Source organism: Notothenia coriiceps, unplaced genomic scaffold, assembly GCF_000735185.1.
Source record: "Notothenia coriiceps isolate Sejong01 unplaced genomic scaffold, NC01 NC01_scaffold00028425, whole genome shotgun sequence".
In the NCBI taxonomy this organism is placed as follows: domain Eukaryota; kingdom Metazoa; phylum Chordata; class Actinopteri; order Perciformes; family Nototheniidae; genus Notothenia; species Notothenia coriiceps.
The window spans coordinates 142,848-159,140 of NW_011361126.1; the positions used below are offsets into that span (position 1 = coordinate 142,848).

Sequence of the window (16,293 nt, forward strand, 5' to 3'; positions counted from 1 at the left end):
GGGGTGTTCTGGGGCTGCGTCTGCCCCGGTGAGTTTATGGCGAGCAGCACGGAGATGGATATACAAGGTAGCATCTTACTCAATATCCCCGAGCTGTTTTTACATTGCAAACACCCTTTGTCATAAACAAATGATGGATGACGGTGGGACAGTGTATGAGCCGCGTCTGCCACTGCTGGTTTATTAGTTTTATTTGTACCTTGTGTTTTATTGAAGTAGCTCATACTGTACTTCCAGTGACAGACAGCTTCTCTTTCACTAACACATTTGTTTCTCTCTTTTTCTTGACATATGCAGGTTCTTCCTCAAGTTCTTCCTGAAGTGTAACCAGAACTGCCTGAAGAATGCAGGGAACCCTCGGGACATGAGGCGTTTTCAGGTGAGACTCAACTGCATATGTGCATACAGTATGTGATGCACAGGTACACACCACTGTCTCTCACATGTTTTTTGGAAAAAAATCCAACATGGCAAAAGCATAACCTCCCAGCTCAAGCATTAGCAGGGTCTCTCACATAAATGCACTCTTGGATTTCCGAGGGAGGAATCCAGAGAGCAGCAACATTACAATATGACAAATAGAATTCTCATAAAAAATTAACACCATCCTGTTTTTTGTATTTACTGGCACGCAACTTTATTATTTTGCTTTACTCTTAAAGCTCTCACAGTCATTTAAAAGCTCACTGTACGCTACCTGACCAGCACTAAACAGCCAAAGCTGGTGGACAAACATATTGAAGTATTTCACAGCTAAAGAGCCAAAAACGTATAAGGACTACATTCACCAAGTGGCCAGGAACACGTCTCCTGTCTATGTGTCTATGTTCGCTAAATCAGTGTCAAAACTGAGGAGTTTAACGTAGTTTTAATATTTCCTTCAATCTTTTCATTTCCCAGGTGGTTGTGTCGACTACGGTGAGCGTGGAAGGTCACGTCCTGGCCGTGTCCGACAACATGTTTGTGCACAACAACTCCAAACACGGACGCCGGGCCCGAAAACTGGACCCCTCGGAAGGGACTCAGTCCTACCTGGAACACGGTATTAACAGCAGCAGCAAAACACCCAGGCCCTCTCACCAAGCTTTTCTTTGTCTTCCTTACTTTCTCTCTCTTTTTGTTCAACTCCCCTCCCTCCCTCACCCCTTCCCCCTCGTCTGACTCTGCACTCAACCCCTCTTCTGTCTGCGCTCTATCCCTCTCAAACCTGCTTTCTTATCTCTCTCCTGCTTCCTCCCGGATTCTCACTTTCCTCCCTTGTAGGGTTTCTTGCTCGGGCTAAGAGAGAGTGGTAGCTAGTGAGTCTCTCGTCTCTCCCTTGTGGCTTGCTCCCCCCAGGTCTCTGCCTCTGGGCCTTCTACTCTGCCTCGCATAAGCACTATGTGTCTTATGAGGTCTGTTCTGCTTAAAGCCAACACTGGCTTTATTTCCTCGGAGACCTGCTTTTATCCTCCAGCCCTCCATCGCTCCCCATCCCTCAGGTTTTCAAAAAAGCCCATGCACACACATACACACCCCCGCATGCACAGTCAGACCCAAACCTTTAATACTTCATAATGACATGTGCACATGATTTAGGAGCCCGCACTGATTCCCAAGTCCCTAATCCAGTTATTTTCTCATTTCGATTTCCCAGACATTGAATAAGAGAAACATTTTTTTTTTTTTGCTTTGAGGAAAGTCAACCTCAGGGATGATAATGACAAAAAACTAAGAAGGGATTTACATGATGGCCGACAGTAGATTGCATTAAGATTGAATGTTATGTTTAAGTCTTTCTAATGACCATTCTCCAGAGGTAAAGGGGGACCACTTGTCCCTATGACAGACGATTTGAAAAGTTAACAGACATATTGGAGACGTCAGCGAGCCATGGATCTTACACAGAGAGGAGAGCACTCACAGTATTCTAACAGATGTCCCCTGTGTCAGAGAGATTTGTTTGAGAATTTCCTCCTCTGACTTTTTACTCTCCTGACATCAGCTGTGTGAAGTAGGAACAAGAGGAGTGAAAGAAAAACACAGAGGGGGTAGAGGTAGGAACAATGAGAGGAAAGGGTAAAAGTGCATTATACTATAAAGAAAAGATTAAACGATCCGGAGAAAGGCTTTATTTCTTTCTCTAGTGTGTTTCGAGGTTGTGTGCTCGGATACATAACTTTGGGGGCCCATTTCAGGCGGTAATAGATGAGCGGGGCATAAAGTTGAACAGATGGCACCGAGGAACACCCCAAAGTATAATCCTATCACGTGGATTCACGTTCCACCATCTGGTTAATCCACACACACACAAACACACATGCACATGGAGCACACATAATATCAGCGGCTGTGAAAAGGAGGCATCTTAGGCCATGATTACGGCCACAGATTGCTGCTTGGTGAACGTTGATCTCTGCAGGCGTATCGAGGGGCTAAATATCATTCCAGCTTGTTGAGGGGGATCAACAGAACAGGGAGTCGGGCAAAGAGCAAATGCTAGGCTGCAGGGGGGAAAAAGTCAGCCTAGTCTAAAGTGGATTATGCCGCTTTACAGAATTACAGCATGTCTGACAAGCTGCATATCTGTTAAGGAGAGGAGATTTAGCTTGTATAAACATGTATTTTCCCAATGCTGTTCTTTTCTTCAATCACATCCAGTAATCTCCAAGTCCATAATACCAACAGATAAGGCCAAAAAGCACATGGAATACCAGTTATTGGAAATGCGGTTTATTGTTGTCATTCCATGTACCCGATAAATAATATGTTTTTGAGAGAAAACATTGAAAGCTTACAAAATGCATTACGAATATCCGAGCCAGAGCTGAAATGACCCCGTCCAGTCACGTGCTCTGCGGCCACAGGCGCTGAGATACAGTAGCCGCACGGATATATAAAAACAGACAGCTGAGCGAGGGCGAAGTGTTTGGTTAATGAAGGCGGCGTATTCACAGGGCAGAGCGACTGTTGGCTCTGCTCCGCTCCCCGCTCGCGTGGCCTTTGATCAGACACTCAGCACACCTGACATTTACACGCCCGCACGCTTTGCCACGTGTCATAAAACAAGCGCACCGCAGCAGCCCTTGCACACAGGGCAGGGGTGATGTTTAATAACGGGGTGCGTATAATCACTCTGATTAGTATTCCTCGCTCACACCCTGACCCCTGGGAGAGAGGAGAGAGGTGATGTGTGTGTGAGAGAGAGATGGAGAAGAGGAGGCGAGCGTACATTATGGCAATAGCAAAGACCTTTATGGGCTGTCATTAGGTCGGTTACCATCTAATCTATGTTGTCTGTGACTCTTGCAGCGACCCCCAGCATCAAAGCCATCAGCCCCAGTGAAGGCTGGACCACAGGGGGCGCTACCGTCATCATCATCGGGGACAACTTCTTCGACGGGCTGCAGGTCATCTTCGGAACAATGCTGGTCTGGAGCGAGGTTAGTCACCATCTGGTCATCGGTGTGTGTTTCATATTTTTGCATCCTGACCACCAAATATTGGTTTTCCTACTTCAAAAGCCAACTGTTCCCAATCTCTTTAGCTTGGGGCCAACCTAAAACATAGGCCTGTTTGCAGCCCACATCTCACAGGCATAAGTTGAAGGCACACCTTTTATGTTTGATGTGAATGCCTTTTATGGGTATAATAGGTAGAAACAAAAGAAAAAAAGTCCAAAGATGTATACATACTGTATAGTGTGTAACAAAAAGATATCCTTTCCTAACACTTTAATGATCTTCTCCTACAGTATCTTGGTATCCCAAGGGGGTATTATTGAGACCACGTTGGGAACAACCGTGGTAAACTAGGACTTAATCAATGAATTCTTAATGAACAGAATATTAAAGTAATTTCAAATAACATGACATTACCGGTAGTTGGCTTTAGCTTCTCAAATGTGAAAATGTTCCTCATTTCTGAGTTTCACATCCGTGTAAATTGCATCCATTTGAGGTCAAATGACTGAATTAATAATGGCAATGATCACTAATTGCTTCTCTACTGTAAACCCATATCAAAAATATTCAACAGTCCTAACAGCCTGCTTTCTCATTTCTCTCTGTACCAGTTATTATTTTAGTCATATCCCTTCTCATCTCCCTTCCTGTCTTTTATTATGTTAGCATCTACCTTCTTGGAATATGTGCACACCGTACTGTATGAATCTCTTTGTAAGGAGCATCTGCCACATGACTAAAATGTAAATGTAGTGTATGTGTGAAATTGAAGGTCAGCGAGCGGCGCAGCTAAACAGCTTTCTCTTTAGTAAAGGAATAATTCTATAAAAAGCTCCTATATTATCTCGCTGAGAGGTGAATGGGGCCAGACAATGGTGGAATGAAAGCATAGCTAAGTGAGCAATGAAAGGGATAGTTATAACAACACACACATACACACACGCACATACACTATAGCTGCTGGCACAGGCATTGATAGCTTTTGAGCGCTGCTAGCTTTGAGTGCTAGTTGACTATAGCGTGCAGAAAACGAGCACTCAGTGAGGTCTCATTTGTGTTTTGTCTTAATACCGTTTTCCTTCAAAGACCTTTCAGCACACACACAGACATACACACAAACACACAGACATACACACAAACACACACACACACACACACACACACACACACACACACACACACACACACACACACACACACACACACACACACACACACACACACACACACACACACACACACACACACACACACACACACACACAGACATACATGGGCACATCAGCCGCACTAAGTGAGCCTGTTTACGACACAATAGCGCTTTAACGGCAGCTCGACAGCCTCAGCTGACAGACACAGAGACAGGGGCAGCAGAGACGAGCATATTATATGTTTACTTATACCGCGTAATAGATGTATGCACAGGAAGGTGTGTTTTATTCATACACAGATAACTGCTTTTGAACCCCTCTCACACAGTCCATGTCAGCACTGATAACCATCCGAAACCTCACAGTGACATTGCCTCAGGCTACGAGGCCACCTGAGGGCTTTAGCGCTAACACATCATTTTCAGGCTGATTATACAAAGAAAAGAGAGTCAAAAGCTGCAAAGGGAAAGGTCTGAGGCAGGCCCAGAACGCTCCCCCGAGCACATGTTTGGATATTAAATTTCATTGCATTAATCTTTCTGCCCTCTCTGCCTCTCCGTAGCTGATCACCCCCCATGCCATCCGTGTGCAAACTCCACCCAGACACATCCCCGGGGTGGTGGAGGTCACGCTGTCCTACAAATCCAAACAGTTCTGCAAAGGCACACCTGGACGCTTCATCTACACAGGTACTACGCACTTACTAACACTTACTAATGACACTCATTAACAGAGATAATGTAGCCCAAACTTCCAAACTGCTGTTTTTTTTACAACAATTTTCTCCTTGATGCTCTTATTTCCACCTGCCTTTTAGATGTAAATAACAGCTATAATCACATAAATAACTTTTTTATTGTTTTGACTGCATATTTGCAATATCTGCTGAAAGTAACCTGGTGCAGCTCACGAGCCGTCAATTTCTTCACACCGTTTCTGGAGAAAAATGTGCATGCTAAGCAACTTAAAATTGAATAACACGACTCAATAATTCACTGCAAAAGCCTTTACTGATCAGAGGAGGAAAAGTGTTTGCCCTCTTTTTATGAAGCAGGCGAAGGTCAGGAGGAGGTTTAACCTTTTGATTAGAGGGATTATTGAGATTTAACCCTGTCGAAGGCGCGATCCAGGAGGAGAGTGTGATTTTTGACAGCGAGCGCAGAGGCACGCAAACCCCGAGTGTTACATCAGAGCGTGTATCGGTGCAGAGTTATAGCCACGCGGTGAAAAGAGCGGCAGAAAGAGTGAATGCGAAGCGGTGATTAACCAATGCGAGGCCACAGGTCCCCGGGGACGTTGTGAATCACATAAATCTGTCTGTAATCTCAACCACTGATAGACTTAGGCTGTAAACCCCCGGCTGGAATTGCCAACATTTGACAAAATCACAATTGAGAGCGAGCGTGTGCGTCACATCGCCATGCATTTTCTCTGCATCTTGTGTGTGTCCTAATTACTGGGCATGGACAGAATCCATGTCCAATGCGTCATAATTATGACTCTGTGTTTGTGTACTTACGAGGAAAGGCTGCGAGGAAGGCCGCCTGTGTTTGTTTGTATGTACGTACGTGTGAATGTATTTCAAGCACACACATGCACGTTGACAAGTAACTGCATTACTAAGACAGAGGGCAGATGGGTAGGCCGCCTTTGCCATGCCAGAGCTGTCCAACAGCCCTCTCTCTGCCAAACTCGCAGAGCTGTGTGTACATCGGCGTGTGGAGATGTGTGTGCACAGCCTTTTAATGTGCCAGACATGTGGGAACCGTATGCATAAACGCCCTATCTCTTCCCAGCCCTCCTCTCTTTCCCCTTGTCACATTCACTTATTCAAAACTTGCTTCTTTGGATGAATTCATCCCCCCTCTCTCTGCGCTCTCTATCTCGCTGCCTTTTGGCTCCCACGGATAGAAAAATCTCAACAGGTGAGGGGTAGCAAGAGGTCATCCAGTGGAAGCCAAACACACACACACACACACAGATACACACACCGTGCTGCATGCTTGCCAAGCTGCTGGCACCTTCACGGTGACACAGTCAACCGTGTCGAGGCATAGATCCCACTTCTACTCTTCACACACTTCACTTCAGACCCCGCTCTGCACCCTCAGCAGGTATTTGTATCTCTCCCACTGCTCCTTTATCTTCCCCCTTTTTTTAGGATTTCGCGTTCATCTAGCAGGAAAAAATCTGCTCACATTTGGTGTCTGGAATGAGAGGATGAGCTGAGCATTTGGAGCATAACAAATGCAATTGATGAGAGTGTGGAGAGAGGTGGGTGAGAAAGGGAGGAGAGGAGAAGGATGGGAGAGAGGGATGGAGGATTACCATGGGCCATGTTGCCCTCCTGGGTCTGTTTGGCACCAGTTTGAGCCCAGTTGCCAGTGGGTACTAATCATGGAGGATTGGCAGCACCGCGTGGCAGCTGGCAGCTAGCGCGCACACACATCAACACTGGCGGACGTGCATACACTCGTATATTACATGTGCACGCACGATCACACACACACGTGCGCTCGGCGAATTACATTGGGGACAGCTGGCATTGCTAATCAACTTCAGCTGAGGAGAGGAAAGCGAGCTGCTCACAGACCTAATTAAGTCAACACATACCCAATAATGCTGCTACCGCTACTTTGCAAACATACACACACACATCTATACGTTTACCTCCCCTCCACCCTCCACCCTCCACCCTCCTCTCTCTGCCGGATCATTGATACTCCACAACTGGCCGGCGCTGAATGGAAACATTTCAGCCTCAGTTCAGGACGGAGGAGACAAGCGAGGGACTTTTGGTGCAGAGGAGGTTCGGAGAGAAGCTATTACAGTAATATGTCCTCTGCCGTCTCTGAGGACTCCTCTGCCATTAGACTTCAGAAAGCTCCAATTAGACTCATCAAAGGCAATTAAGCTCTCCACTGATAAGAATATAAGAATGTGTTTTTTTTCTTGCTCTTCCCTCTGTCTTTGTATCCCCTTATCCCCCTTCTGTTCCTCTCCCTGCCCTCTGCCTTACCCACCTCTGGGGCTGAGAGCTCTCCCTAATCTCCCTCTCTTTCTCCCTCTTTCTATCTCTCATTATCAGGTCATTGCCCACCCCCCCTTCTCCCCAGTCTCCCCTGTACAAATGCCTTTCCATGTTTGGTTGTGTATCACCTCATACTGGATTGCTGTCTTAGTGACATTCATCAGAGGTGCTCTCTCTTTTCTTTACGCAACGCTATATAGAGTTATAATATGTGCCACCAGGGCCCGTAGGGATGTGTGTGTGTGTGTGTGTGTGTGTTGTGTGTGTGTGTGTGTGTGTGTGTGTGTGTGTGTGTGTGTGTGTGTGTGTGTGTGTGTGTGTGTGTGTGTGTGTGTGTGTGTTTGTGTGTTTGTGTGTGTGTGACGCAGGGATACCGGCCATAGATTGGGGGAGTTGATGAATCACCCTTGTCGTTCAAAAGGCAATCCCTCCCTCCTCAGTATGCAGCCTTGTCTGCTTAGTGCTCCCGCTACAGCGTTGGCTGATATTAAAAGGCTCTGCTGGCTCACATTAAGGCCGGCACCGTGCGCACCGACACGCATCCGCACACACGCACAAACATTAGGGGTAGTTTTTCAGCGCTGAGTGCAGATTAGGTGTGTAGGAAACATCAGTCAGTCGGCGCGAGGAGGAGCAGGAAAAGTGAGGTGAAAGACAAAAGTCAAGAGCAGAATTTAAACCAGGCGGGATGCTGCTGAAGTCTCTCCGCCTCTGAGATCCAAATGAGTTTTAAGGAGTGGAAGAAGGGCTGTCAGTTGTCTGTCACTCTACACACTGCAGACACAGCGGGGAAACACAGACAATGCCCCAGGTGAAAACATTCCCATGATCAGTAAAGTTTTTTTGAATCAATATGTAATTAAATATGCTTGTCACACACAGCTGAGAAAGATTACTATGCCAAGAAGAGCACTTCAAATTGGTAATATAGCCGATGCTGATTGTGTGGACATAATGATGTTGGTGCAATTTGCAGAATCAGTAGAAAAATCTGTTGTTAACACAGATTTACAAACATATTCTACATTCAGATGAGATACACCCACACACGTGAACAAGCACATTCACCAACACACAAATGCAGCATGCAGTCATCCGGCAATAAAAGTGGGGTGCAACCGCGCGCTGGTCAATTACTTGTCTTGCTCCTATTTGTGAATGCTGTCTTTTATTGAGCTTGGGTGGAGGCCTGCCGTTGATTAAAACGGCCGGTCTCCAGCTGGAGACGGGGCCAGCTGAGATAGCAGCACACATCCACGTTTACTGCACACAGTCTGAACAGTGAGGAAATGCACACCTCTATTTGAGATTGAGATTAATTTTCTGCACCATGTGGCTTGTCTTGCCTCTTTAGCGCGCTCCGTTCTTATTACAGGAGCATCTGGTCCATGATGATGATGTAAATGAATTTCGAAACGAAAATTATTTTATACCCCACTGAAATGAGCGACGTTCACCGGGGGGGAGGATTTCTTATGTTTTCTTATATTTTAATTCAAGCGCACACTTTTTCCCCTCGGATGTTCAGGTTCTGCGTTCTCACAGTGCTGTCAAGTATTGTTAACTGTCGACATGCACTTTTTCAACAGATAATTAGAGCTTAAGTTGTGGTAGCATCCACACCTCCATTGATTTGTAGAATCTCTTAGCGTCTCCCCTCCTCCTCCTCCTCCTCCTCCTCCTCCTCCATCCTCTCCTTCTACCCTTAGCCTCTCCCTTCCTTTAGGAGGAAAAAGCTCCACTCATCTGTTTTCTGTGTATGAATTTCCAGCCATGCATTAGTCTCCCTGACATGTTCAAGCGATGCTTTATTTAGCTTGTCGGATTCTGCAAATAAACGCAATCTCTAGGTTTATGGAAAAATGGATAAAAATTAGATTGTAAGGTATTGATCTGGATTGTGAGTAGTCGGTGGGGGTGTTGTATATGTGTGTGTGTGTGTGTGTGTGTGTGTGTGTGTGGTGGGGGGGAGGAGCAGCTCTCATCTGTGTGAGGGTGAGGGGGGGTTCTCCCCCCCTCACCCTCACACAGATGAGAGCTGCTCCTCCCCCCCACCACACACACACACACACACACACACACACACACATATACAACACCCCCACCGACTNTCACACCGGAGTACTTTTCCCAGGAATAGTTCCGATAGTTCCTGGGATTTTGTGTTCACACCAAAAAGATCTGGAACTAGAACTTTTTTTTACGAACCTTTTCACCCCTTTCCTGGAAAGAAAAAGGTTCCAATTTATGATTGGCTGGGCGAATTGCAAACCACGCCCCGTAAAAAAAACACCATTTTATTTGCTCGCATTAGCATTATTAGCATAAGCCCAGAGCACCAATGGAGAGAGACTAACTTATGGCAACACAAAACATGGGAGCGGTGTAGTGATGAGGAGGTGTTGGCGCTTCTGGCGCTTTACTCGGAAGACGCTACCCATCAGCTTCTACTGAAGCCAGTCCCCAACTCCGGGGGACTCCGGGAGGCAGTATATGCCGTGAAGTTGTTTGCGGCCTGCCAGTAAATCCAAAGCAGAAGAAGAAGTGACGTCAGCGGCTTCATTTGCCTAATCCTCCCTCAGGGACTTATTCCGGTGTGAACGCGATCTACTAGGACAGTTCCCAGGGAATAAGTACCGCAAAGTACTTGATGTGAAAGCGGCTAATGTGGTGAGCGTTATTTGGTCAGTTTTTCGTTGCTGTGTCTTTCTGCGGCCCATAACACACATTGATGGGGACCTCTGAGAGCAGTGACTCAGCTACGCTCGAGTGCTTCCAATTGCTGACTCAACCCCTAAAATTCTGCACCTCCGTCACTAAAACGCTGTCCTCTGCTTTTCATTCTCCTTCCTCTTTCATCCCCTCTAACAGCGTCCTCCTCCTCCGAGTCCTGTCTGCGCTGCTTCGCTGAACTCTGATGAAGACACACTACGGGGCGTGGGCAGAGACGAGGGCAATCTATTTCTCTCACTCTCACTCTCCTTCCCGTGCTGCCATGCCGCCCCTCTTCCCTTCCCCTGTTGAGTAATACCCTGTGTCTCTAACTGTACCCCGTATGTCTCCCCTCCCACCCTTTCCACTTTTCACCTTTAATACTCAAACCTCTCCTGTGCTTTACCCAGCGAGCTGTCAGCAGGGTGTGTGTGTGAGTGAAAGTGGTTTTCCTTGACGGGCTCTGCCTTGGCCTCTAATCTCTCATCTGGTTTGATGTAATTAGAGCTAATGAAGATTCCCTGATCCTCTGAGCGACTCGTCCCCCCGGGCCACGACAGCGTGGAAAACTAGAAAGAGCCGGGAAGCAGAGGAGCGCTGATAAAAGAGACACAGGCTCGTTTAGCGCAGCTGATAGCTATGTGTTGTTCGGCATGTGTGTGTGTGTGTTTGTCTGTGCAAGTCTGTCTGTGTGTGTGTGCATGCTTATTTGTTTAGAAAGATTGATTCCCTGCTGATGCCGCGAGCAGCAGCGCGATTACCTTGGCTCATAGCGAAGTGTTGTTGTGTGCGTGTGCGTGTATGTGGCTAAGCGTCTGTGCAGGGGGATTGGCAGAGTCTTTGCAGACTTAGGGCCAGTTGCAGAAAGCAGTAGACAGGCATAATCCTTCATAGCCGTCCTAAACACTTAAATACACAGTGTAGCAACTCCCCTAAATCTGACAAGACAGAGGCAGGCGCACGCACACACACACACACACACACACACACACACACACACACACACACAGTCTCTTAGCCCCGCACATTGTGGAGGCTGTCGAGCACGCCCAGGACATGACGAGAGGGTCAGCAAAGCAATAAAGATTGTAGAGCGCTGTCCGAGGTGCTAAATTCACTCAATAATGGGAGCGCTGCCTCTGTGTTAACCTCCCATTACTAGCACTATCTGGGGGAGGCAGAGAGGGAGGCAGGGGGGAGGGAGGAAGGGAGGAGGGACGGAAGAGAGGGGAGACTGGTAGAGGAGGCCTGCTCGGCGTGATTGAGAGATGTAGAGGCCCTGGGAAGGTAAGTGGTTCTTTAGTATGTATGCACCGCTCCTCGCTTCCTTCTCTATGCTTTTCCTCGACGCCCCGTGCCTCCCAGGGATTGCTAGATGGATGGATGGATGGATGATGGGAGGGAGGGGAGGGGGAGAAAGTGAGGGAGGAGCAGTGGAAATGAGGGAAGTGTGAGGTATTAGGACACAAATGTATCCGCAGCGGGAGTGTAACGGTGGGCAGGGAGGACATGTGGAACCTCAGTCACTTCATCTAAATTGTCTTTTCTTCACTATGAGTCTCGTAGCTTCGGGACTTCCTGTTTGTCTCCTCCTCACCTTCATCACTAGACATCTTTCTCTTCTCCTCTCCCATCCTTTCTATTAATCACTCTCTCGTGGTCCTGTGCCCTGTCTGTACCTATCAGTCTCTCGTTAGCAAAGGGATCTGTCCGGTAGCTAAACGCGATTAGGCAGCGCTCCAGAGTCCTTCTGATAAACAGATAAATGTGGTTAGCGCCGAGCTGCCTCCCTTGCCCTGATGCTGTAAGGGGAGACCATTTCCTGGGCGCAGGGTCTCTTCCCGTAAAGTCAGGCCCACAGAGACGTCAACAGGAAGGGGAACCTGATCCAGAGCAGAGCCTGGCCTCGTCTGGCAGGGCGGTCACTCATTAGCCGGCCCCAGACCCCCAGCTCCACCACAGCCTGCAGTCTGACTCTTACTATTAGCCGCAGCACAGTATGGGGCCGTTTCAGCTGGACACTGGATCATTACCACAATATACAGCGATATAGAACAGGCTTTGGCTCAGTGTTGGTTCATTAGGAAAAAAGGTGCCACTAGAACAGACTACGTTATATCCCCAATCAATTAAGTCTCCATTACAAACAGAACAACCACAGAGAGGCTTCTGCCAAAGTGATCGAGAGTGGACACTTGTATCTGGAGAAGTTGCCAGTGTCTTGCCCCTCTCTTGGATGATTGAGGCCAACAGTTGAGAGAAGTGCGGTCAACAAACTGTTATTACCTCAATAAAGGCACAAATCAATAGAGCTGAAATGAACGAAACCGGGCCTGCCAGCTACCGCTGTTCATTAATAAGAGAGAAGAGACACCACGGAGCGAGGGAGGAAGAGGAGGAGAGGAGAAGAGAAGGATGGATACAAAGATATTTAGAGAGATACGGGGGGTTGATAGGCCAAAGACCAGAAACTGGCCGGGACAAGCCTCGTATCCGCCAGACATGACACGTGGCGCGGACAAGTGATTTCTCTATCTTCCTTCTGCATCTACCTGGGCTCTCCATCTCTGCCTCATGGTGACTTCCCTCCGCCGAGTGTGTGTGAACAGCCACAAAGAAATGCGTGTGTGCATTTCTGTGTAATGTGTGTGTGTGTGTGCTGGAAGTAATAAAGTCCACCAGGGGTTGACTTCGATCCACTGACCCAGCAGGAGGTAAGACTGGACAGCTATGATGGATCACCTAACCTGCTTCTGCCTCTCTCTTCCTCTCTCCCCCTCAACCTCCTTTCCTCCCTCTTTTCCCTCCCTCCATCCTTCCCCTTCCCTCTCCCACTTTGCCAGTCTAAATGACCTTATACTAGAAGGATGAATAGAGTTGCTTGTGCACTCACTACGCAGTATAAAGTGTTTGTTTGGGCAGAAAATGACCGTATGATAAAATGTAATGTGTGTGTGTACCGCACAGTGTCATGTATAGCTTACTGTCCGCAGCACACAGTTATTCCTCTGTATGTGAGGTCACGCTGCCCTTGTGCCACGTCTGTCCGTACATGCTGTGAAACTCTAGGAGTTGTCAATATCTCTCGCTGTTACCAGTGTTACCAAGACAAATCCCTATGAAGATAATAGCACGTGGCAACCGGACACACGAGAGGAGCGGAGCAGTGTACCTTGGGTAATCTCTCTTGGTCTCCGGGGTGTCTGGGGATGACCTTCTGTAACCTCTGGAAGCCGTAGTCTATGGTGGGCTCGTTCAGCGCTGCAGAAAGAGAGACAGAGGGAAGAGAAATACAACTTTTAGTGTTTGATTCTTAATAATGACAAACACCTTCTGCTCAGCAGCGTGCGAGCGCTTCAGCAGGAGGAGCGATTCTCTCCTACGGTAGAAACGACTGAATTAAGCAGGGTTTTTTCACACTTCAACATTAAACTAAAAGCGGTGGAAATGTGGGTGTTCTCTATTAAGTCTGGTGTGTGTCTTTGTTTGCCTGTGATGTAATGAATCTCTCTCTGTCGCCGGCTTTGGTGGTTAATAAAAAGACTGTCAGGAATCAGGCAGAGTGTGTGTGTTTGTGTGTGTGTGTGTCCTGTGGTCTTGCGTTGATCAGCGACTAATATAAGCAATTACAGAGACTGGTTCCAATATAACAAAGGCTTGATCGCTCCGGGGAACAAGCTAAACACACACACAGACACACATAGAAGCGGTCGCATACACTCACGCACAAACACAGACACACACACACACAAACACAGTCAGATCATCCAGGCAGCAGGGAGAAATCACTCTCTCGGCATGCTGTGGTCGTGCTACGGTAATTGAATATGAGAAGGTTTACCATGAATATTTAAACATTAGAATAAATACAATGAAGATCTGAGGCTCATAGTACAAACACTTCAGAGGAGGATTGTTGGATAAGTGCTCTCTCCACATAATTCATTCCTAACTTACTCTCTTTCCCTGTCTTGTACCCTCCTCCCCCCTGTGCCTCTTTGTGGGTTGCCTGGGGAGTCAATGTACAACATGGATAACAGTCTTGACTACTTTCTCGGCTACGGCCTACACGAAGCTGCTTCTGTTTACAGTTTGTGGCTTTATCCCGTACATTTGTTTCTGTCAAGGGAAAGAAAAGGAGCCGTTGTGCGTGAGGATTGTCTGTATGTGATGTGGCGTCCGTCTGTTTCCCCTGTGGGTCGCAGCTTGGACGTTTCCTGGGGGCTGATGCCCTGCTCGCCTCACATCTGAGCAGCCAGGCTGACTAGGCGGCCCCCAGAAAAAAGGCCCCTAGAGGCTATGAGTACAAGCTGTCCTGCTGGACCTCTAGTGACTTCACCATGGCTCCTCCTGAGTCGCTCGCTCAAAACACACAAACCCAAAAGAGAGCAAAGCAGAGGGAATCGGTGTTGCTCTGTTTTGGCACCACAGACGCATTTGGACAGCTCTCCCAGAGGAACACTTCAGTAATCCATAAGAGTGAGAGAAAGGAAAGGTGAATAGCTAGAAGCAAAGACAAAACAGAGCGGGGGAGAGAAAGTGGAAGAGATGCCAGAGGCAGGCTCAACTTCTGAAGAATGACACGCATTACAGGCCAGCTGGTCCACTGATAAAATAAGCCAAAACAATGAGATGATCACATGCAACAAATAAAGTATGAATTATTTCCGAGGACAAATATTTGACATTACTTCCCTATTCTCTGATCTCTCCAAAGCCTTAAGGAGGATTTGCCCTGGATTAGGCGTGCAGTCTGAGGAGGGGATTGTTCTCTCAGAGGCTTTTGTTTTTATGATGAATTTTTTATCAGTTCTCTCCACAATGCGCCAAATGAGCCTCGAGTGAACAATAGCATAAAAACCCTAAGTCATACAGCGATACCCCCTATTACAAATAAAGAGACACTTTTGGTAATTGAGAGAGGAAGCGATATTGTCTCCGCTCATTTTCAAGGACCATAAACCAGAGGAGGAGTATGTGGGGGACAACGTGCACCGCTAACTACGTGGCTGCGTCTCTTTGGGGATTATCTCTGTGTTTTATGTTCTTATATCAATGCTAAATATTTAAAATTTCACAACAAGAATTAGTACTGGAAGAAAGAAAAACCCTGCCTGGACGGAGCAGTGTTGTGCCAGTACACTCCAGGATTCAAAGCACACTCTCCCATACAGGTATATTTATAATCCTTAGCTGTCGCTCTCCAGAAGAGCAAATCAAAGCCAGTAAAACATAACTGCCATAAATAAATGAATAGATGAGCAACAGCCCTGGACTGGAGGGATTCACCTAGCAATCACCCACATCAGATCAGATCAATGCTCATGGAAATTTCATGAAGCCTAGAATCCACACCGCTTCATATTTCACTATAATAACCCACAGACTCCCTCCCTCCTCTCTCCCTACGTTCCTCCCTCTCCTTCTGCTTCTCGCCTCTCTCTCTCTCTCTTTGTCTTCCAACACTAATACTAGTCGAGGAATGGATGACAGACTCCCGGACGAATTCCACAATTGTAGTTCGGAGTCTCGGTTAAATTGGAGTGGGACGTCATGTGACAGGGTTGAGTGGGGGTGTGTGTTGTGTGTGTGTGTGTGTGTGTGTGTGTGTGTGTGTGTGTGTGGTGTGTGTGTTTTGTGTGTGTTGTGTGTGTGTGTGTGTGTGTGTGTGTGTGTGTGTGTGTGTGTGGTGTGTGTCACTGTGTCCTCCTCTCCCTCCGTCGAGGAACCTGTGAATGACATCAAAGGGGGAGGAGGAGAAGAGGGTACAAAGGTCGTCTGCTGAGGTGACACGACTGGAGAGGTTAATAGGGAGTGGGGGGGATGAGAAACGCCGGTTTGTAGGGGGAGCCATAGGGAGGGGGTGGTTTCGAGTAGCAGGTCGTGGAGATGGGAGGAGGAGGAAAGAGGGGGGGGGGGGGGTGGGGGGGGGGGGCGGGGGGGAGTGGGAAGTGAG

At 47.5% G+C, this 16,293-nt stretch overlaps 1 protein-coding gene across 1 annotated transcript in view; it reads left to right on the top strand.

The window, feature by feature from the left end:
* Window positions 1-16,293, top strand: part of LOC104958174 (transcription factor COE1-like) — a 50,290-nt gene that overhangs the window by 24,564 nt on the left and 9,433 nt on the right. The window contains exons 7-11 of the mRNA XM_010785894.1: window positions 298-379; window positions 901-1,042; window positions 3,292-3,422; window positions 5,157-5,283; window positions 11,500-11,624. Coding sequence (XP_010784196.1) covers window positions 298-379; window positions 901-1,042; window positions 3,292-3,422; window positions 5,157-5,283; window positions 11,500-11,624 — 607 coding nt within the window. The remainder of the gene's footprint in view (window positions 1-297; window positions 380-900; window positions 1,043-3,291; window positions 3,423-5,156; window positions 5,284-11,499; window positions 11,625-16,293) is intronic.